The following is a 23,419-nucleotide window of genomic DNA, read 5'->3' as shown; positions in this document are numbered from 1 at the left end:
GGGCACTGAATTGTGGGCACTGAAGCTGTAGGTGGCCCGGGAGTCTGACTTTGTGGGTCACATGTCCATCCAGATCAGGTTTCTCGACCTTGGTAATATTGCCAGTTGGAGCTAGATGATTCTTTGTTGCAGGGCAGTCCTGTGCATTATAAGACGTTTAGCAGCATCCCTGGCCTCCACCCACTAGATGTCAATGACACCTCTCAGTTATGACAACCAAAAATGCCTCCAGACATTGCCAAGTATTCCCGGGGGGGGGGGCGGGGGCGGGCAAAATAACTCCACCCATGTTGAGAACCACCGATGTAGATGAAACAACCTCAGGTTATTCCCAAGTAGCACAAAGGCCGATCCTGTATTTATGGGAGACAGAGACACAGATCCAGGGTGTGTGCAAACCAAGTCCTACTGCACAACCCCAAGAGTGACAGATAGCTAAAGGAAACCTACTGGGAAAATTCAGAAAAGGAGTCACAAAACTCCTGGAAGCAATTGCCTCTGGAGTCTGCAGAGGGTTGAAGAATTGCTTTTCACTGCATAGCATTTTGTATCATTTAATGACTCATCTTTAAAAATAGAAGAAATAGTATTAGTATTTAAAATTATAGGAAAATGTTCAGGGTTTAAGTTTTAAAAAGTATTTAGAATAGTTATGTGCAAGATAACTTCAACTCTGGAAAAATACATGTACATGGAAAATTTGTTAGAAAATGCACCAGATTATTAGCAGTGGTTCTCACTTCTGAGATTTTGGCAGACTAGTGCAACCACTGTGGAAAACAGTATGGAGTTTCCTCAAAAAATTAAAAATGGGACTCCCATTTGATCCAGTGAGTCCACTTCTAGGAATATATCCTAAGAAGCCTGAAACACCAATCAGAAAGAATATATGCACCCCTATGTTCACAGCAGCGCAATTTTCAATACCTAAGATTTGGAAACAGGCCAAGTTCCCATCAGCAGATGAGTGGATAAAAAAAGCTGTGGTATATTTACACAATGGAATAATACGTGGCAATAGAAAAAGAAAGAACTCCTACCATTTGCAACAGCATGGATGGACCTGGAGAGTATTATGCTAAGCGAAATAAGCCAGTCAGAGAAAGATAAGTATCACATGATCTCACTCATATGTGAAATCTAATGAACAAAATAAACTGATGAACAAAATAGATCCACAGACATAGAACCATGAACAGACTGATAAATTTTAGAGGGAAGGTGGGGATGGGGGTGGGGGGAGAGGGATTAACTGGGGAATTTATATGCATATATGCATAGCCCATGGACCAGACAATAGTGTGGAAAAGGCTTGGGAGGGGAGGGTGCAGGGAGGAGGGGGCTAATGGGGGGGGGGCAAAGCGACATCTGTAATACTTTCAACAATAAATTTTTTAAAAAATTAAAAAAGAAAGATGGTCTGGCACATAATGCAATATACAAATCATGTATCATAGGAATGTACACTTTGAAACCTATATGATCTTCTTAACCAATGTCACACCAATAAATTTAATTTTAAAAAAAGGAAGGTTTTCTGGGGTGAGTCACTTAGTAGAATACAAAGGAAAGTGCTAGTACCTGTGTGTCAGGTAGTCCAAGGGGTGAGTTTAACTTTGACATGGATTGTGGGTTGTTAATTTTAATATTTTTGCATTTATTTTTATGAAGACATCCTTTCCATTTGTGGAATATAGTTTCCTTTTTAAATAAACTTTTTTTTTACAGAGTTAATTTTGAGACAGGCATTATGTATGGGAACATGGCAACTTGTGCGCAGGTAGGGGGCAGAGGCTAAAGTTGGGGGTTGCTATCTACATTATCCACTAGGCTACCATGGAGGGATTTGCAGGGAGACCCAGGTGCTCTTTTTTTCAGGAAGAGGATGTGGGACTGTGCTGTCTCTCCACACACAAGCCCCTCTGTGTACTGGGGGCCACATCCTTACCTTTCCTTCTGCCTAGAATGCTCTCACTCCAGATCTTCACCTCACTGGACATTTATCTTCATTCAGCTCAAAAATAACTCCCCAGGGGGCCATATTTGACTGCCTTATTTAAGGTGGTCTCCTTTAGTGACCCACTCTGCGTTTCCTTCCTGGTGCTGATCACTCAGGAGTTGTCTCTGACTGCTTGCCTGTGTTTTCCACTAGCCTGTGACTTCCTGGAAGGCAGGGACTTTGCCTTATTGCAAATCCTAATGCAAGACCTGTACCACATTCAGAGCTGCAAATATTAGTAAAATGAAAGTGATAGGATCGCTCAACTTCAATTGTAGCCCTTCTCAAAATGCCAACTTGTACTGGTAGTCAAGGGGGAGGGGAGGAGAGAAAGTGAAAAGGGGAGAAAGAGGGAGGGAGGGAGGGAGGGAGAGAGAGAGAAAGAGAGAGAGAGAGAACATCACCAAGGCAGTTTGTGGTTCAGCATCAAACACATTTATTTCACTTTTATTGAGTATACAAGAACAGAGAGCACACGCATACAGCACGGAGCACTGAGGTGGGGGAGCGTGGGGACCAGAGAAGAGAGGGGTGTGAGTAAAAAGGAACAGGACAGCATTGCAGTTGTTTGGTAAGGTGCTTTTGGGGGGGAAAAATTAGAGTGATGTTGCTCATGCAGTTTCAGGCCAGTCTTGGAATGTGCTTGCAGGATTCAAAAACCGAAACAGGTCCTGGCACTTCCTGTCCTCTCAGATGGAAAAGATCCCGAGAAAGCAAAATAAAATGAAAGTCTGTAGGATGGCAGAGCAGAAAAAGACCCTGGAGAGCATCTGGTTTATCCAAGTCATTTTACAAGTGCGACGGAAACTGAGGCCCCAAGGAGAGCCCAAGACTAGCTCGATGGCACATGGTGAGCTAGGCACTGAGCCAGGATGGCCACGCAGCACTCCTGCCCGCCCTCCGGGACTTTCTCCACTGTGCTACATGGTCTCTTGGGTGGAGAGGCAGCACAGAAAAAACGAGAAATATAAAAAAGAAAAAAGGAAAAGTAGGTTGACGACAGACAAGACAAACGTCGATATTCTTTGTGAAGAGGATGGGGAGGAAACAGTGCCCTAGATTTAGCTTTGCAGCTCCCCTCCTCCCTGGTGGCTGACTGACTCTCCTGGAAGGAAGGTCAGAGCATTGGTGGGATCTCCACAAACCCCCAGCTGGCCCATGAGCTAAGCCCGGTCACTTCATCCCTGCACTGAAGCCACACACCCAGGATCTGTAGGCAGGTGTAGAACCCAGAAAAAATAATTCTCCCTCTGAAGTGTGTTTGGGATGCCTGGTTCCAGCAAAGACGGGGTGCCTGAGCCAAATTCTGGGTGAGCCAGAGAGGGTGGAGCTACACCAGCTTTTGGCCCAGAACAAGTGGGAGCTCCCAGGTTGAAAAGGGCTTCTTCATCAGGAATGTAAAAAGAAGCTTGGTGCACGGCAAGTGTGCTGTCGCACTCAGGGGGAGCTGGAGCAGCCCCCCGGCCTGCTCCGGGGTGTGTGTGGCTGATTCCGCCATGGGATGCCCAGGCTCAGGGCTCTCTGCTCTCCCTCCATCCCATGTGTGTCCACAGAGGCACACTATTCTGGTTTCTTGTTCTGTCCCAGGTCAGCACCAACTAAGCCGCTAAGCATATTTATCCTTGGGGTAACTGACAAACAAGCCTGGGCTCTCTGGAGGGCCTCCATGGGCAACGTCCAACAATTGGAGAGAATGCAGAAATGCTCTCAGAGAGACAGCCCTGGTTGGAAATGTAAGGCTGGCCCAGGGGGCTTCCCAGGTGCCTCCATGTGCCCCACATTCTCTCAATCCAAGAATAGTGCCTGGCACAAGCAGGTGCTCAATATATATTTATTGAGTGAGTTTATCAACTGCTTTAGAAACAGGACTGGGGAGGTGAGATGGGGCTGATAAATTAAAGTGCAGTGGGACACGCTCCCTCAGAAGGGGACTCATTGAGCTCAGGGGGCCAGCTTGTGCCAGGAGAGCCTGGGAAAGCCCCCGTGGGTCCATGCCAGGCTATTGATGGGTTTTCTCCAAGGGCTTCTGTGGTCTTGAGGCAATTTCTGGGACTCCGAGGGCACAGGCTCAGAGCTCAGAGCTCAGATGCTGACTGAAGGGGAGGTCTCCAAGGCCAGGGTCTAACACGCGGATGGAGACTGTGAGCAGCACCACCTTCCATCCTCAGCTTTGACCTATCAGGGCCTACCCTGTGTTCGGGGTCGCTCCCATGGCTGCTTCAGCCCAGGCAGAAGAGAATGAATCGGACAGAGAACAGGAGTGGTAGAGGAAGAGACTGAGCTGGGAATTTCCAGGCAGCCGGACAAAGCTACCATCCTCTGCAGTGGCCAAGGGCATCACGCCCCTTGGGATGGGGAGTTAGCTATCAGGATTTGGTCAGGGAAAGGCAAGACATGTGGCAAAAAAAAACAGAGGGCTGAAAACGGAGGCAAGCCCCCTTAAGGAGGTGGGGGGACTGAGCCAGGGGATCGCAGCAAAATCCTAACTCTGGGCCCCACATCTGAGCATGGACCAGGCCCTGGTTGCTACTGCCCAGGGGAGAAGGCATCTTGGACCACAGCTGTGTTGCTTCCTTCTTGCCAAACCCCCACTTCTCCATTTGGGGACCCCTCCCCTCCCCACCAATCAACCAGTGACAAACATCACACACTGAATTACTACACTGAACCCGTCAGCTCCTACTGTGAGCAGCCCACAGCCAGAGTCCAGGTCTCCTCGGCTGGGCCGGTTCAGTGAGATCTAGGAACCTTGGGATACATCAATCACAGTCAGATAATTATAATTTTAAACTGTCAGCTTCATACTTACCAGCACTGTTTATTTTAATATTTGTTTCCCGTTATATGTAATATACATAACTTAAAAGCACATCCATACAAATCTCCTACAAGCTGCACCTTCGTAATGAGAACCATAAACATACAATGTCTACTTCCCTTCCCGCGGCATGGTTTTCCGTCCCTGCTTTCTTTTCCTTTTCTTGTTTCAAATGAGTCATCTGCCCTCAGCAGGACCCGGACACAGAGGGCAAGGGGTGCAGGGCTGGGAGGAGGGAGTCGAGACAGAAAATGACGACAAGACTTGTGAGGGGGAGGGGAGGCGGAAGGAAGGAAGGTGGATTTTGCAGCCCAGTGTCAAGACCCATAAAATAACAATCCAGTGTTCCTCCTCCTCCTTTCCAAGTGGGAAATGTCTTTTCTTTCTCGACGTGTGTCTTGCTGCTTCGACTTGTCTCACTTTTGCTGCAAAAGGGTTTTCCTTTGCACTTGCATGGGCCACAGACACTGGAGAACAAACGGACCGTCCGTCCACCGGGTGTGCTGCGCAGTCGGTGCTGCGTTCCTGCAGTCATCCTGGGCTGCTTGCTCGCGTCGCTCCGCAGGCCTTCAAAGGGGATAGCGAGGGATTATTGGCATTATAATTTTTTTTTTTTTTCCGGAAAAATCCCAGCAATTCTTCAATTTGTCTGCAAAGGAAATGTAGGTGTTCAGGTGTTGGTTGTTGCTGTTGGCCGACGGCTCGGCCAGCCCCAGAAGCAGTGCAAGGATGCAGTGTTTCCTGTATATATATCTATATCTATATATATCTATATATATATATATATGCTTTTCCTTTCCCAGTCTCTCATCAGGGACAGTACGTCGCAGCTGGGACGTCGGTGTTGACTCGGAGAATCCAGAACGAAGGCCCCTTCTTAACGGTTCTCTGGCTTGGGTTGGACCAGAAACGCCAGCATCTCTTCACAGAGGTCAGGATTCCTGGAGCCAGAGTTGTTGGGAGCGGGGGACGGGGAGGGACACAAAGGAAGGAGGAGGATAAGAAAAGTTAGTAACTTTTTGTCACCCATCTTCAAATACATGGCAAGATCGTTTTTAGTGAGCCTTTATCGGGGGCCCTTTATTATGGCTCAGGAAGACAGAAAGACTTGTCTAAGGCCAGGTAGCTTGCGAGTAGCCGCTGAGAACTGAACCCACATCTGTCAGACTCCAAGGCCCATGTACGTTTGCTTGTTTGTTTCCGGGGAAGTGGTATCTTTCCCTTTGGCCTGAAAATTTGTCCACGTTTCCTGTGACACTGAGAGGCTAATAGCACACTTTTCCCTCCTATCACCTCTCAGTTCTAAGAAATGGTTAGTCGTGATGACATGCTCTTCTTTCGTTTGTTTTTCCTGTCTGTTCTCCTTGGGCCTGCTGTGCCCTGGGGATTAAACCCCAGAGTGCAAGTGTTTAGATAAAGAAACTGGAGCCTGGGATCCCAACTCAGGTTTGACTCCAAAACTTACTGGTTAAGGCCATGGGCTCTGCAATCCTGAATCCAGGTTCAAATCCCACTCTACAGCCCACTAGCTCTGCACAAGTTTCTTAACCTCTTCAGGCCTCATTTGCTTCCTCTGTAAAATGGGTTCTGCCTATAACTGCCTTAGTTATAAGTAGGATTCAAAACAAGGGTCAGCATAGAGCAAGTGCTCAATAAATACAGGCTGTTCTTGTTATTAGTATTGCTGTTGTTAATATAACCACATGCTATTCTGATCTCCTTTAGGGCAAGGACTGTCTTTTACTTATTGTTGTCTTTCCGATGCCCAGCAAAATGCCCTGAACATAGCAACTACCCAAAACTATGCAACAGGTGGCATATCATTCTTGCCTTTTTTTTTTCACTCACAGATGGTCAAGTGCTAACAAAGTCATAAAAATGCGATCCTTCTCTTCTTTCCCAAGATGGAAAATCTGAGGCCCAGGTTCAATGACTTAGCAAGTTGATTAGAACCCAAAGCTCCTGCTTTGGAACAGGTCAATTATTTTTTTTCCCCATTTACTTAAAATTTTGTAGGTAAGAAAGCTCTAGGGAACTGGGTAAGTGCCACACTCTTGCTGGCAGGGTTTGAGAGACAGGCCCTGAGTAAGGAGGCAGGCCAGTGGGAGATAATGGAGCAGAAGCCACACATCTGGCCTGCGAGGTTGCAGAGAAAAGAGAAGACTGTGTGAGGTGAGTGTGCTTTCCACACTCACAGCAAGAACTTTAAGAAGGAAGAACTTCCAGAAAGAGGCCACGTAGAATGGAGCAGAGAGATGTCTCTGGAGGATTTGGGGAGAGAAGATAAAGGCCAGCAAGATGGAAACCCAGGTGGAAACAGGGCCCTGTGCACCTGGCTGGTGGTGGAGGGTTAAGGTCTGACTTACTCAGGACTCTCATCCCTAAACATGGCAAAACCTCAAGGAACAAGGAAGCAGGTTCACACTGCCACGCACCATCTGCCTGTGCGACTCCGCCCTGGTATGCTGCCCCAAATTCACATATGGAAGCCCTAATCCTCAAGGAGGTGGCGTTTGGAGGCGGGGCCTGAGGTCATAAGGGTGAAGCCCTCATGAATGAAATTGGTGCCCTTGTAAGAAGAGACGAGAGAGAGATTATCTTTGCTCTCAGCCATGTGACCTGTTCCAAATTGACCTGTTCCAAAGCAGGAGCTTTGGGTTCTAATCATCTTGCTAAGACTTGTCATTGAACCTGGGCCTCAGTTTTTCCATCTTGGGAAAGAAGAGAAGGATCGCATTTATATGACTTTATTAGCACTTGACCGTCTGTGAGTGAAAAAAGGCAAGAAGATATGCCACCTGTTACATAGTTTTGAGAAGACAGTTGTCTGCAAACCATAAAGTGGGCTCTCACCAGGACCTGAGCTGGCCAACACCTTGATCTTGAACTTTCCAGCTCCTATAACTGTGAGAAATAAATGTGTGTTGTTTAAGCCACCCAGTCTGTGGTATTCTGTTGTAGCCGCTCGAACTAAGAGTCACAGATGCTGTTTAATTATTACAGCAGCTCCACTTTAGAGATTAGCTCCATTTGTAGATGAGGAAACTGAGGCCCAGGGAGGTTCATCTGGGCACACTGCTAGCAAGGTGTTTCGGCTCCAAAGCCTGGCTGTGTTCCTTCTGCTCAATTCTGCTGGTTCCTGGGGGTTTTGTCTTACAGGGGCAGGCTGTATTTTAAGTTTGCTCATTGACTAATAAAATGTAAACAGGATTCTGGCCTCATGGGATGTCTTTAGAAGTACCAGGGACACCTAAAGTATACCATTTATAATTTATTCTTCTTGGATTATTGCCGCAGAGTCCACATGAGCAGCATTTTGTTAGCCTACTGTGAGTTAATAGTAATAATAGTCCTAATTAACTTCTATTGAGCACTTACTATGTGCCAGGCACTGTGCTAACTACTGCATATGTCCCACCTCAGCACCCACTGACAATCCTGTCTCCCCTTTTCTTACCACTTCTGATTTATTTTTCTGGGTCTAGGGCCTTCAACCCCAAAGAACCAAGGAACCAGGCTTCTTCCCCACTGTGATTCATGATGTCTGATGGGTTGGGGGGCGGGGGGGGGGGTGTCAAAGCTGTGACAGGGACCAAGCCACAGGGTGGGTTCTCTGATGGAAACCACGCTCCGAGGACCTTGCCACAGTTCCCTCCCCGCTCTCACCGCTGCTGAGCCTTCTGAGCCTTACCTGTGGCTTCTTGTCCCTCTCCTCCGGGGATGGGTCTGTTTCTCTGTATACGACAGCTTTGGTTACCAGCATGTCAGGATGCTGAAGTTTGGCCTCCTTGATGGCCAAAGCCAGGGCCTGGCGGAAAAGAACAGCAAAGTGAGGAGCCACAGAACATCAAATACGAGAGGAGAGACTATGGAGACCAACAAGCCGCCTAGTACACAGCTCGCAGAACAGGAGGCCCAGGGAGGGGCAGTGGTCAAAGAATTAAAGGAAGAGACTAGAGCCTGAGTCTCCTGGCTCCTCCTGAACCCCATTCAGTGTCCTTCCCTTTGGGGGCCCCTTGTCTAGATAGGATGGGCAGAAAGTGTACATCTTCTTAGCCCACAAGGGCAACCATCCGTGGGTAACCCAATATGGCGGGGATTGGGGACTGGGCAGTGCCACTGGGAGTAACGTTCCTCATTCCCATACCTGGTCTTGATCAACATCTTCGTCCCCAGTAATAATGATCCGCTTCTCGATCCTCGTCTCAGAAAACCCTCCTTTCACAGTCTGCAGGGGGGGAGGGAGGCAAGGTCAGCCTTGGGTCCTGCTGGACCAGCAGCTGTGACAGGGACTTGTCCAAGTACCCCTCAAGGGCATGGCTGGAACCAGCAGTCACCTCCCCTGGCTCCCCTCAGATATTTCCTCTTCTGGTTGTGGGACTTCAGACTGCAGATCTGGCCTGGTGGCCACCACTCCCCCAACCACCAAACTGTCCCCTCTAGGACTCCTGAGCCCAGATCAAATGCTCTCCCTGACCCTGGTTGGCAATCCTTCCACCTTCCTGCCTCAGTACTCCCCGAACACCAGATTCATATCTCTCATGTTTCTGGGCTTCTGCCCTTTGCCAACCTTTTGTGCAGGACCTGGCCTTGCTCACTGGGCTGGAACTCTCGGGGACAGGGGTGTCTTTGGTTCATCTCTGTATCCCCTCCTCCCCACCCCTCTGTTCAGCCTGACCAGGACAGGTGCTAAATGCAAGTTTGTTGAATGAACACATGAATGAAATGTGAATGGTGACAAGGTTCTATCTTAAATGACTTCAAACCACAGTACAAGAGAAATTTTGTTGACGATACTGGTAACCACCACTGTTTTCTGAAGGGGCAAGTTTGGGCGTAAGTTTAGAAGTAGAATTGCTTGGCATATTCAAGGAGGGTGGTGGCTGAGAGAAGTTCTGGCTGGAGTCAGAAGTGGACAGAAAGAAGCGGGGGCTCCCAGTTGGCAGGGCCGGGAGGGACTTTGGGAAAAAGAGTTTTCTGAGCCGTATTCGGTGGGGTGTGTGATAGAGAACCTTCCCATAAAGCTTTCAGTGAAATCAGTATTGCTTACTAACGCTTTTGGTGAGAGTGGGTGCTTTCTGGGGACTGTGCAGAGGTGCTGAGTCCTACAGAGGAGGAGGCAGGGCTGAGGCAGTGTATACAGGGCCAGTGCCACCTATCAGACTTCTTCAGATAGCTCAGCAGAACCTGCAACTCAACCTGGCTCCCTGGCATCTCTCCCTCAGGCCTCCATCCCTGGCCTGGGACCCCTCCTGCTTCCTTCTGGCCACTCAGTCACGAACATGCCAGCCAGTCTTCAGCCCTCTGTCTTCATTGGCGGAGTCACGGCTGACGCATCAGGAATGCCTCCCTTCTTGGCCATTCCTCTTCCTTCTCCCACTCTGACTCCCACCCTGGTCCAGGCCCTCCACCCCTAGTCTCTCCATCGCTCACTCTCTTCTTTCTCCCATCACCCTGCACATCCTGGTGGATCTAATCTCCTCTCCTTAAACCCCTTCTCACTGGCTCACTCCCCAGTTAAGAAACGTTGATGGCTTTGCAATGGCTCTCAGACTCGGGCCCTCCATCGCCACATTTGTCTTGGCATTTGTCTTGTTTGTCTCTATGCTGCTTCCTCTGGCCCCAGTCCAACCCGACTGCCCCCCGTTATGCTGCTTCTTGCTACCAGAGAGCGCTGCTCCTGTTTCCCACAACCTGCATTGCTTACGGCCCCTCCACTAGCCCCTCACAGCGTAAAATCTGCTCGGTGAACGAATAAGCAAACAGTTTCTGCTCCCACCTTCTGCACTGCGTAGAACGCCTGCCGCTCTCTTCTCCTCCCTCACAAGTCCTCCCGGCTTTCCAAGACCCTGCGCCAACCCCACTTTCCCCAAAAGATCCTTCTCGCTCTTTGAGCCTTCCTTATATCGCCCCCTCTAAACCCCTCCGGCACTTAAGGTCTATAAGATGCAAATGCTATGGTCCTCAATGACTTCCAAGGAGATGGTCTCGTCCCCCAAGCCTGGCTGTCAATGTGGAAGAGCAGGTCCATGCCCAGGACAGACCGGAACACAGACCAAGCGCACAGCGCGCCTGAAGCTGGGGACACCACGGGTCTGCTCTGTCCACGTTACCATGGCAGTGACCTTCCCAAGCCCCGCAGCCAGGCTGGGCCATGTGGCACCCTGCTGCTACTCACTTTAGTAACATGGGTGGTGGTGGAGGTGGAGAGGGTTTCCGCGGTGGCGCCGTAGGTGCTGGTGAGGACATCTTTCCCGATGATCTGCAGAATACAACCACCCCCCACCCGGGATCAGGTGAGGATGCTGGCCGCTGCAGGGTGGAAGCGGGGTGGGGTAAACCAAGGGACAAGTTGGGGCGGGGTCCCGTGAAGGTGGGTTGGGAAGCCAAGATGCTACGAACCATTGAATCTAAGAATTCAGCAATACTGGACTCTTCAGAGTGCTAGACCCACAAAATTCTCAAAGCCTGGAATCTGAGATTCCTAGAACCTGCGATTCCTAAGGCCCAGAATTCTAACAAGTCGCTAGAATTTAAGAATCCTGGCATCTTAGAAGAATGACCAGAGGGATCCAAGGTGGAAACGGAGCCCCCTCTCAATCCCCCACCCTGCCAGAGCCAGGATCGTGTTCTCTCGTGGGCGAGATGATGCGAATGACAGATCTGGAGAATACAGGAGTTGCGGAGACCTCACAGGGACAGACTCAGCTCACGGGGCAGCCACCGACCGAGCCAGGTCCAGAAGTCAGGCCTCTGGACTCCTAATCCATTCATTGCTCCTCCTGGTCAGTAAGGAGAGCAGACGCAAAAGAGCTACCACATCACAGGCACCACCAGAGGGAGGCGCCATTTCACCCCCACATTGCCAATGCCCTGCTTAGGGTGGGGGAGGAACGGAGGGCAACGGACGAGACTCTGGTGGGCACCAGGGAACCCGTGGGCCTCTGAAAGTGATACCGTTTCCTGGTGCTGCATTCGAAAGGGAAGCCTTCTGAGCTCCATGCTGCGCTTGCTGCGGGCCACCTGCGGACCCGGGTCCACACACTCAGCGTGGGGTCCCCTAGCCTGAGCTGGCCTTGCCCACTTACCGGAGAAAGAGAACGGATTTCCGTGGCCACCGTCTGTGGGCCTGGGATCATGGCAGCTGCCCCCTTCCCGGACTTGAGACTGTTCTCCTGGGGAAACAATAGTGCTCAGATGGCCAGGTCTCAGGTGGGTGGCCCCCAGGATGGCCAGGGCACGTGGCCATGTAGCTCTCACGGCCACAGGGTTGACAGTAGAGGCAGAGAGCTGAAGGCATCATTTGGTTCAATCTCCTCTCACTCGTCACCCATTCACTCACTCATTCACACACTTACACACTCACTCACTCACTCATTCATTCAGCAAGCATTTGCGGAGTGCCTGGCAAGAGGGACACTGTGGTGAACAAGACATGGTTTTGCTCTCTGGAAGCACCAACAAAAGGGCTGAGACACGCAGGTTCTCGTCCTGGCCCTGACATGTTCTAGCCACGTGACCTGGGGCAGAGCCACTTCCCCTCTGTGGGCCTCATGAATACACCTAGAAAAAGGGAGCCCTGCCATGTAGGGTCATCAGTGGCAACAAATGTCCCACTCTAGTGAGGCTGCTGCTGATGGGGGAGACTCTGTGTGAGCGGGGGCAGTGGGCATTCTGAAAATCTCTTTACCTTCTGCTCAATTTTGTTGTGAATCTAAAACTGTTCTAATAGTAATAGTATTTTTTAAAATGGGACCCCTGCCCTACTCCCACAGAGACATTATGAGGCTAACGGAGGAGAAAGAGCTTTGCAAATGGAAATCTACAGTATGAATACAGTATAGGCTGGCTATTAATAACATCATAATAACTACTGTGTTCTGAGTCCTTGATATGTACTAGATATTATCCTAAGGATGCATTATCTCATTTAGTCATCAGAACAAATCATTTTAATATTCCTGTTTTACAGCTGGAAACTGGAGGCCAGAGAATGTGAAGTGGCTTGTTCAAGTTCCCCAGCAAGTGAGTGATAGAGCCCGGATTTAGACCCACGTTCGTCAGACTCCAGTCCAACACGCTCCTTCCACACAGCCCTGCCCTCGGAGTGCCCGCCCTTGGGCCAGCTCTCCTGGTCCTACACTGGATTCTGACGGGCAGGTTTTCCTGGAACTGGCTCCAGATTTACTGGCCCACATCTGGCCAGAGGCCTGGCTGCCTGCCTCTCCCTCACCCTTTCTGCACCACCTCAGGGCTCAGCCTCGTCTGTCCAGGGGCCCAGAGATGTGTCCCTTCTGCCGCTGCCCAGGGGCTGAACCTGGTCCTGGTCTGTGCATGGTGCACACCTGGACCTCTGCCTGCCAGTGGGTGTGCGAGGATGGAGCCCTCTGTCTGCCATTGCCCTGACTGCTCACCACGCCTGCCTCCAGGTGAGGCTATCAGCGACCTGGTCCCCTGGCACTCCATCCACCTTTGTCAGGTAGAGTCCCCAAGGGCGGCATTCGAAGCAGGCCTTAGAAGGACAGCCTTCCGGGTTCAAGGCTTCCTTTCTTCCAGTTTAGGAAACAGCCAGTAGTCACTCTGAGTCCCTTCAGGCCATTCTCCCCGAGCTGCTTCTTGTGCCACTGCTTCCTCTTTTCCAGGCAAAGCCTCGCTTCCACCTTTACCCTGAAAACAGAGGCCACTAACGGGGACACAGGTCATTTAAAACCACCTGCTCCACCTGCCTCTCCGAGTTCTCAGACTGTCTTCTCTCCTCACCATCTCTGCTCTGGACCCTTCCTCCCAGGGACTCAGGGCTCTCCTCCTCCCATCCTCTCTCTGGACCACCTCAGCCACTCAAGGTTTCCTCATCAAGGCCACTGTCCCCTGCCCCTTTATCTGCATCCCAGATCTTTCTTGAGCTCTAGGCCTTTAAAACCAGCTGCATCCTAGATATTTTCCCCTGGAAATGCGCCACAGGCCCCATGGACTCATCGCTGCCTCCTCTCGCCCCTAAGAGCATTCCCCCAGGGCTCTGTTTATATCTTCTCGGACACGAGGGGCGTCACCTGGAGGACTTGTGAAAGCACAGACTGCTGGGCCTCTCCCCAGAGTTTCTGAACCGATGGTCTGGGTGGGGCCCAAGAAGTTGCCTTTCTAATGGGTTCCCAGGACCAAGCTTTCAGAACAGCTGGGCTAGTGAGCAGCGTCACCAGCCCATCTCTCCTCCTGTCACCAGAACATTCTACCAATGACCAAATCCTATACTTCCCTCCTCCATGTATCTCGTAACCCTATCCCTCTCCTTGGCATCCACCTCCTCATGCTCTGGCCCTGCACCAGTCCCTGAACGAGCTCCCTGCTTTCTCTTTTGGTCTCTTAATGGCACATAGGCTCAGGGACACTGTCTCCTTCCGGGCTGGATTCTCAGCGCCTGGCGCAGTACTTCACACGGCGTGGGTGTTCAGTAAATATTTGCTGAGGAAAGGAAAGAAGTGGGAGGAAGGAGGAAGGAGGGAGGAGGAGAAAGAGGGAAGGAAGAAAAATAAAAGGGACCCATGCCCCAAAGGAAGGAAGTTTGCTGCAGTCATGTTGCACACAGGTTGCTAGAGTGACCATTCTAAAACGCAAACACTTATTTTGATGACACCATGTCCCCACTTAAAAAATTCAAGTAATTCTCCATCGTGTCCAGGATGAAGTTTGAACTTCATACATAATGTTCAAGGCCCTTCAAGCCCCAGCCCAGCCTTCCTTTTCAGCCTCTCCTTCCCCCAGACCACCCCCCCGCCACCCAACACTTGACATCTCATGTCACTGACCAAATGCTATGCTCCTTCACATCCCTGCCTTTGCACCTGCTGTTCCACTACCTGGAATGGCTTCTCCTGTGATTGTACCTTAACTTATCCTTCAAGCATAGCTCAGATGTCACTGCTCAGATAAAGCCTTCCCCGGCTCTTATGGCGTCACCCATACCTCTTCTTCCTGTACTCCCTGGGAGACACTGTTCCAAGAAGGCAGGAAAAAATAACAGCTGCTCACATTACAGACCACTTACTACGTTGCCAAACTCTCTTCTGAGGGCTCTGCACAGATTAACCCTAGTTCATCCTCACATCAACCCTTTGAGGGATGTGCTATTAGCCCTCACCCCACGTTACAGAAGTGGAAACTGAGGTGTGAAGAGGTTCAGGTAACTTGCCCAAGGTCATCCAGCCAGAAAGTGGGAGAGCTGGGCCTTGTTCACCACTGTGTGCCCAGGTCCTAAACACAGGGCACAGCACAGTCAATGCGCCCATGATTATTTTTTGGATGAATGAAGTCTAGCAGGCAGTATCTTTTCTTCAACTCTGTATCCCCATACTGGGCAGAAAATATAAGCTAATAAATGTTTTTGGAACAAATGAATGGATGGATGGATGATGAGTAAATGAATGATGCAACTGCCTGCTTGCCGTAGCATGAATTTAAATTTAGCCCTGTAAGCGTCCTGATGCCACGTGGTAAAGGGTTGAGGGGAGAGGAGGAACTGAGTGACCGGGAAAAAGCGTGCAAGCTGGTAACTGGTTTGGGTTTATTTATCTTAAAGTCTTTGTTTACTCAAAACCTACCTGCAGGTAGTCTAAATTAATATAATTTTCTTCCTATGTGTATATCAGAGGTTTGACAATAGAAAACACTTGAAAACAACTTCCAACAGCTCAAGACAGATCTGGCCCAGGCAATGATACCTGCCCCTGTCCCTGCCCCAGCCCCGGTCTCTACCCAGCCTCAGCCTCAGCCCCATGCGGCCCGTGTTCACAATGGTCGGGATGAGGGAACAGAGCAGAGGGGTTGAGGTAGACAGTAGGGCGGCTGGAGTCAGAATTGCCTGGATTTGCCCTGGCTCGACCACTTATTGGGTATGTGACCTTGGGTAAGTCACGTGACCTCTCTGAACTCTGGTTTCCTCATCTGTAAAGGGCAAAGAAAAGAAAGAGCGTCCTCCTCACAGTTTTGGCGAAGACCAATGAGATCACTGCCTGGCACCAAACCCGTGCGCCGAATGCTATTTGTTCTGTGTCATCATTGAAGGATCTGATGTTACTGGACCCTCTCAAGAATCTGTGAACCAGTTAGGACAGGGATTATTCCCATTTTTACAGATGAGGACACCTGAGGCCAAGGACCTCCCTTCACGGGTCAGACAGCAAATAGGTAGCAGAAACACGGCTCCCTCCCGCGGAAGATAATCTAAAATCCCGAGCTTCCAACTTAGGTTCACCGGACGCCATCTACTGACCGAGGCAAGCAAGTGGCCGGAGATGGAAGAAAATGTGCAGCTGCCAGAAGGATGCGCCCTCTGGTTGGACTTTCAGGCACAGTCCTCAGGCGTTGCCAATTAGCGAATAGCACCGCCCTCCTAACTTGACTGCTGCTGGGCTGAGATGGCCCGGATAACCGACGCCCAGGAATTGCACCTCCCACAGTATTCCATTTGGAAAACTGAGGTCTGACCAGATGGCCTGTGGCAACTATGGTGCCAGACAATTTGACTGTATGTCCCAGACCTGACCCAGGGAGGGCAGATGAGGACATCCTGAAGCAGCTGGCGGTGTCAGCTTGTTATCTGGCTATTTCTGGTCAGAGAGAGAAGTCTCCTGGGTCCTACTTACCATGGTGGTTGATATGGTCTCAGTGGTGATGGAGGGAGCAGTGGTTATGAATTCCTTCCCCCCTAGGGCAGTCCCATCCACCTGTGGTCAGAGGAAGGAGTCATCAGAGAGGGACAGAGAGAGAGAAGCCAGATTCACCTGCAGTATCTGCCCCCCTGGGCTCACGAGTCCCAGCGACAAAGTGACAGGCTGTGTGAGTGATCGTGCACTGGGGGCACGTGGGTGTTCACGCACAGACTGCATTACAGATGGGCCTCACAGGCCCTCCGGTTCATGTCAATCATCTTACTCGATGGACAAAGGAAAAATAACCCTAGACAATTTGATCAATTCTATCCAAATTTTAATGCATGTATTCTTTGACCTGGTGATCCCATTGCTAGGCATTCACTCTTGGGATATAAACTTTGAAGACTTTGCCGAGAAGTATAGACAAGGGAGTGCACTGCAGCACGCGTTAACTGCAAAAGAGGTGAACAAGCACAGGTCCCCCGACGGGAGGCTGCGTGGAAAACCAGGGTCTCCTCCTGAGTGGAACTAAGAAGAGGAAGGTGGGTCCACATATGCCAGCAAAGAGCGATCTCCAAGAAGATTACGAAAAGGTAAGGTGTAAAAGAGAACAATCTCTTTCCTGTAGAATTTTTAAATATCTAGAGATGTAAGTATACACGTTGGTATATGCATATTTTTCTGGGAGGAATCAGAAAAAAAATTCATTTAGTTCTGTTTGAATTTCATAACTGTGAACATTTTGATATCAGTAAGGATTGCTGAGTTGTGGGACTGGGGGCCAGTTTAGTTTTTATTTCTCTGTGTGAAAACAAAACCCACGTTACAGAACAGGCCAGAGGAGGAACGCGTTGCCTGAGGTCACAGCTGGTCAGAACTCAAGAGTCCTGACCCAAGAGTCTCGACCACTGCACCAGCAGCCTCTTCAACCCCTATGCGTGTTATAAAAGTGGGAGGGAAAATTCTGGAAATGACAGCGTTCCCCATGTTGTGTTGGTTTACGTTTTTCTTCAGTTCTTAAGACAAAGACGGGTGTCCAGGGCAAGAAAGCCCTCAGCACAGCAGCTCTCTGGCCAGAAACAACCAAGAACCACAATCTCAATTTGAAAGTTTAAAAACCACAGGAGGAACTTCGGAACCGCCTGTATCAATTCATGACAGCCTTCTCCAGGGCACTCAGTGTGTTTCCTCTCACTAAGACAATGATTTGGGGTCTCTTTTCCCCCCAGTATGTTCATTTTGCCAATCTGATGTGGAACCCTCGTGCATAAAACAACGGCCCAACGTGAGCCAGTGTGGCTGAAGCTGGCTTGGGGTCTCACATCTTCTCTTTCCGGGCAGGCCCTGGGATACATCAAGAAACCTCTCGCCCTGGCCAGTTTTCTCAGTGGTTGGAACATCAGTGCACGGACCGAAGGGTCATGGGTTCGACTCCCAGTCAAGGGCAAGTACCGAGGTTGCAGGTTTGGTCCCCAGCTCTCTCTCACTCTCTGCCCCCTCCTTTCCTCCATCCCACTCTCTCTAAAAATCAATGGGAAAAAGTATCCTGGGGTGAGGATGAACAGCAACAAAAAAAAGAAGCCTCTCCAACTCCTTAGAGCAATCTGAAAGCCACAGTCCTAACCCACTGGCCACTGGACCTTACCAAGCTCCGAAGAGGACAGAAGAGACATGATCATCCCACGTAATGGATGGGGAAGTTGCAGCACTAAGAGGTGTACAGTCTGCCCACTCCCACAGCTCAGGAAGGACAGTAAAGGACTCAAGAGCATCAGCACTAAAATGGGGGCTCTGGGGGAGCCAAGGTGGCCAGGGTTGGCCAAGAGGCTTTGTCATGGTGCTGATCCCACACCGAATGCCTAATACCTGTGCTCAGGGGACACTGAAAGGCACAGGTTACCTGGGCATCCACAGTGGTGACTCTGGTCTGCAGCACAGCCTCTGGCTCGATCTTCTTCCTGATGGCCAGACTGCTGACAGTCATGGTTTCCGTTTTCACGGGCTGCAGGGAGATGAGGAAAAACACTTCGTAACTCAAGCCCCGGCATGGCTCCTGTCATAGGCAACTGCGGTGTAGGGTCAGCAGGTTATCTCTCATCCCTACAGCTGGCCGAGTCTCCAGAAGGGTACACAGGTCAGGGCAAAAGAGGCATGGTGTGATGTTACAAACATCCCGAGAGGAGAGCCTGCCCGTGACCCTGCAACCACTTAACCTCGTGGTGGCTATATGCTGGTTTTTTAGAGAACCGTTAAGAGAACATCTACTATTTAGTTCATGTGCTCTGTGCCAGACCGCATGGTAGGTATTTTCCCTACATCCATGCCACTAAATCCTGAACCACTTCAACGGTTACGCTACCACCTCATTAGAACTGTTCTTTAGAGCAGAAGCCACACACCTGGAGGCCCCTGGGCACCAGGCAGGGGATATAAACAAGTGAAGTGGGCTTGTTGAGGCCTGGGGGGAACTCTGAAGCACATGGGGCGTCATTCAGGTTTGGCCAACTGTGGCCATGGCTTCTGAGTGACTGGGTCATTTGATTTTTTAAAAAAATTATGTACTTTTTTTAATGATATAAGAAAAATCCCTATATTTTATATTCAATGCCCTCATTTTTAAATCAAGATAAAAGAAAACAGCCTGCTGGCACGGCTCAGTAGTTGAGCATTGACCTATGAACCAGGAGGTCACGATTTGATTCCCTGATCAGAGCACATGCCCAGGTTGCGGGCTTGATCCACAGTAGGGGGCGTGCAGGGGGCAGCCAATCAATGATTCCGTCTCATCATTGATGTTTCTATCTCTCTCTCCCTCTCCCTTTCTCTCTGAAATCAATACAAATATATTTTAAAATATATATATAAAAAAGAAAACACATCTGCTAGCCAGATCTGGCCCGGGCCACTGGTTTACAACCTATCCTCTAGAAATCGTAAGTTAAATGATCAGTTTCTTCTGCATCATCCATCGGGCTAGTTCATGGCTATCCACACAGCAGGTATCTACATATGTGAACTGAATGAATGAATTAATGAATGAAAGCTAGCTTGTCATCTGTTTGGGAGAGGGGTGAGGGGATTCTTATAGACGGTTGTACCCCGGAGATCTAGCCCTTCAGCTACTAGTGCCTGCTCTGTGTGGGCTTCCAGGAGCTGCCACCTGGCAGGGGAGCAGACCTGTCAGCCACTAACGTACTTGGGAGACCACCGGGAGCAGAAGCATCACTGAGCCAGGAGGCTGTGGAGGGGACAGTACTTCTTCCCAGGGTGGTCAGGAAAGCATCTGCTAGGGAAGTGACATCTGAACTCTGTCCTGGAATATGACACATTTGCAAGGCCGAGAAAGGGAGGAATAACCTTCCACCCAGAGGCTACAGCACAAGTGAAAGCCGGAGTGAATGAGCTCACGTCTCAGTGCCTGTAGGATGGGGAAGGGGAGAGTGGTGGGAGGTAGGCTGGGGCTACAAGAGACGAGGGAGCAAAGGAATAACATGAACAGAGATCCTCTGAAGGAAGGGCACAAAGCAGAGAAGCCCAGACAGTTTATCCCTGTGTCCCCCTCAGTGACGACGTTTCCGCTTCTCTGGGAGTTTCCACAGCTACCCCAGGAAGCCCAGGCCCCAGGGAAAGGAGCCCGGGCCAGGATCAGGACAGACCCTCCGACTTTGAGACCAGGCCGGGGCCCCTGCGAGGTGTCACAGCACATGCTCTCTGCAGTGCCATGCAGCACAGGCAAGGGGAGGAGGAGTTGAGTAAGACCCGAGTGCTGGTCACTGCTTGACCTCAGGCAAGTGATGGGTTCACAGGGTTAAAACGCCAAGGTGTGCATGTTAGGGGTAAACCGAGAAGGCAAACATGCGAGCACAGAACCATGCTTTTCTGCGGAGGGACAGTCATGCAACACGAGACACAGCTTCAGCCTGAGGGGTCTGGGCTGCAGGCTGGCGACTCGGTCTTCTCACAGGTGGCCCAGGGCCCTCTGAACATGCAGTGACTGCTGGGCCCAGTCTCGATGATGCTCCACTGTACCTCAAACTGGGGCATATCCGGGGTGGAGCAGGCCCCTCGATCCGGGCTATCCTCTATGCCCCCCGACTCGTCATCCTGGCTGGGGCCCCTCTTGCTGAGATCCCGGGAGAACACCAGGCCCTCCGTGTCTGAGTCGCTCTTGTCTCGGTCGAGCTCAGGCAGACTGCGGGAGAAGTCTTCGAAGGCGCTGCCGTGGTAGTCACCAATGACCGTGAAGTCGACCTCGGCTTCCAGGCTGGACGTGGAGCTGACCGTGATGCTGGAGCACTTACGCTCGATGGCCAGGTGGTTGTCCTTCAGGAACACCGCGTCCCTCTCCTGGTCCTGGTCCTCGTCTCCCGTGTCACTCTCTGGGGCCCTGGGACGCGGCGGTTTGACTTTCTCCTCCGAGCCCTCCCTCAGCCCTGCTCTCTATGGCCAGATAAAATAAAAGGAACGGGAGTGTGGGATGAGAGGGAGAGAGAGAAAGAGAGAAATCAAGATGGTAAATGACAGAAGAAATCTTGGGGCCATGTCGCAGTCCCAAATGGAAGAGCAGGTCAGGAAACAAAAAAACACCCCGGGAAAGGTTCCTTGACATTGTAACAAGCTTAAAATAACCAAAAAGTTCTCAAGAGTGGGGACGCTGTTTTCCGGGGGTCTCCTGATGATGGCAAAGCAAGTACAAAGCAAACATCCTGCCAGTCGGTTCCTGGACAGGAGGCTCCATCCAACGTTTGGATCTGGGAGCTTATCAGAAGCGGCACTGTGCACAAGGCAGGGATGGGGGCCCAGGTCCCAGGCCCATCCGTGCAGGCTGGGCTCGAGAGGCAGGAACCAAGGAGGGAGACCCAGGGATCAGGAAACCCAGGCAGGGGAAGCGGAGGCTGGAGCCAAGAGCTTTCAGGAACAAAGAGGAAGCCAGCACGGTTTGTCAATTCCACTGAGTCCCCACGGGAGGGGCCAGCATCGTCTCGAGGGAGGACCAATATGGGGTAATTCCTGGGAGCTGGGTGCTGCATCAGTTCAACCCTGAGCTCCATGAGTGGGCCGACGGGCAGGCCATGGAGTGGAGGCTCTGGGCCCATCAGTGTAATTGACAACAGCAGGCCAAGGAAGTGCCGGAGGGGAACCAGCAGCTCTTGTCTGACATACATACCTCTCAACTGGCCTGTCAGGGATTAAACACCACACATACATTTGGGGCAGGTTCATGACACTCCTTCTTAAAACCAATCCAACACCCACCAACTGTGTTTAAAGTACACGGCTTCAGGTTCTAGAGATTCAGTGCGCTTAGAGATTCACTTGCTTAACTAGCATCCATTTAGCCAGTTTCTGGAAGGTTGAGAGGTGTGAGGACACGTTCAGACAAGCCAGAGTTGAGCTGCCACGAGAAGCACTGCCAGCGCAGGTGGGAGTCTAAGGCAGCGATGCACCCTGGCCAGGTGAGGGTTACCGGGGCATCAGGGCACCAAGGGGCTGCAGAGACCTGAGGGCCTGAGGGGCTGACGAATCTCAGGCGCCCCCCTTTCCCAGGGGGTTTTGCTGCTAAACTGGTGAGGCGCTTCTCTTCCCTGACTGCATCTCCGGATTTGTTCTGGATTAGAGAAGATAGTTAGTCTTAAGGAGGCAGAAAGGCTCTGGGCACTGGGACCGAGAGGGAACCACGAGTGACGGATGGAAACCTCTGGACTGTAGCCTCCCCAAGGCAGGAGAACCAGGGGAGGGAAAGGATGAAGGAAGGTCACTGGATAAGCCAAGCCAACAGGTAGGAACCCAGCAGGTGGGGGCAGCAAGGCAAAGCGCGTGTGTAGTTTGCTGGCGGTGGTGCCACCTTCTCCACGGGGTCAATGTGGCCCTTCGGGCACCGGATCACCCCGAAAGCTGTGGGTTTGTGGCTAAGCTCACACGGGCCAAGCAGGTGAACCCTGCATTCTGCTTGGGCTGCACTCAGGGTCAAGAACTCACAGGGATGGACAAGCAGCCTTGGATGGCACTAATGACGAGGGCACTGAACATGCTTCTAAAAGCTACACAGCATGCGGTCACTGCCCAGCTGGAGGCAGCGGTGGGAGTGGGGGCTCACGTGGCCAGCTCCCCCCGTAGTTTCCTCCAGCGTAGTTTCACAGCCCGAGTCGGGAGACATGAGCTCGAGTTCCTGGTGGGATGTAGTAGGAACGCCCTCCCTGAAGTGGCTGGTAGCGGGTGACATCATTGAGGAATGCGTGGCATCGGGGCCGGCGGTGTCCTCTGGGGACTGGAGTTGGACGAAGCCCAGGTCTAAAAGCTTATTCCGCTGCTGCTCTGCCTGCCCTAGGGAGGCCTCTGAAGACGACTCATTTGGAAGGGCCCGTGTTTCACCCTGACTCACTCGCCGACTTTCAGCTCCGTGGGTCTCAAAGATCCAAATTTTGTTGGCCACTGAGGTCTTGCTAACGTCTTCCAGGGAGCCCTCTTGGCCCCCAGCTTGGAAAGGAGTCATCTTTGGCTTCTCTGAAGGGAACCCCAACCTTAGAGCAGCAGCCCCCTCAACATCTTCAAGGACAACTCTGCGCTTTCTGCTGGCAACGGGAGGTGCCTTGCGCTCACCTCTGTCCAGAGTCACAACAGGCTCTACTTGGTCCTTGGGTTCTGGACTCTCTCTGAGAAACACAGGGGACTGTTCTCCAAAGGGATCCCCAAGTTGCAAAGGCTCCCCTGACCCATGAGGGGTTGGGCTCGTGGAAGCGTCCTCAGGAGGAGCCTGAAAGGGACCAGGGGAAGTTGGAAGCGGGCTGATCACCTCCATCTGAAGAAACTCTGTGTGACCCTTGCTGTGCTCCCTCACGGGTTGTCCTGTTCGGGTGTGAACCGGTCCCCTGTCTTTGGGCAAGAAGTTGTCTCTGTCCGGTGTGGCTAGCGTCCATGGAAGGGCGCAGGCTGGGAAGTCTGGGCACACACCCG

At 51.1% G+C, this 23,419-nt stretch overlaps 1 protein-coding gene across 3 annotated transcripts in view; it reads right to left on the bottom strand.

The window, feature by feature from the left end:
- Positions 1 to 2,411: 2,411 nt before the first annotated feature.
- Positions 2,412 to 23,419, bottom strand: part of EPB41L1 (erythrocyte membrane protein band 4.1 like 1) — a 101,231-nt gene continuing 80,223 nt past the window's right edge. Inside the window, exons 14-21 of one of the 3 annotated variants that reach the window (XM_054724387.1) lie at positions 20,495 to 20,905; positions 18,366 to 18,467; positions 16,457 to 16,537; positions 11,906 to 11,992; positions 10,996 to 11,079; positions 8,965 to 9,045; positions 8,509 to 8,625; positions 2,412 to 5,758 (exon numbers count right to left, since the gene is read on the bottom strand). In XM_054724387.1, coding sequence (XP_054580362.1) covers positions 5,750 to 5,758; positions 8,509 to 8,625; positions 8,965 to 9,045; positions 10,996 to 11,079; positions 11,906 to 11,992; positions 16,457 to 16,537; positions 18,366 to 18,467; positions 20,495 to 20,905 — 972 coding nt within the window. In that variant the 3' untranslated portion in view covers positions 2,412 to 5,749. Of the gene's footprint in view, positions 5,759 to 8,508; positions 8,626 to 8,964; positions 9,046 to 10,995; positions 11,080 to 11,905; positions 11,993 to 16,456; positions 16,538 to 16,817; positions 16,994 to 18,365; positions 18,468 to 20,494; positions 20,906 to 23,419 lie in introns of those variants that run through there. The other 2 variants (XM_054724389.1, XM_054724388.1) reach the window with 2 other exon arrangements.

The sequence above is a fragment of the Eptesicus fuscus genome, chromosome 12 (genome assembly GCF_027574615.1).
Source record: "Eptesicus fuscus isolate TK198812 chromosome 12, DD_ASM_mEF_20220401, whole genome shotgun sequence".
NCBI classification, from domain to species: Eukaryota; Metazoa; Chordata; class Mammalia; order Chiroptera; family Vespertilionidae; genus Eptesicus; species Eptesicus fuscus.
Note: the sequence above shows the minus strand (reverse complement) of the source record. Positions and strands in the feature narration are given on the sequence as shown.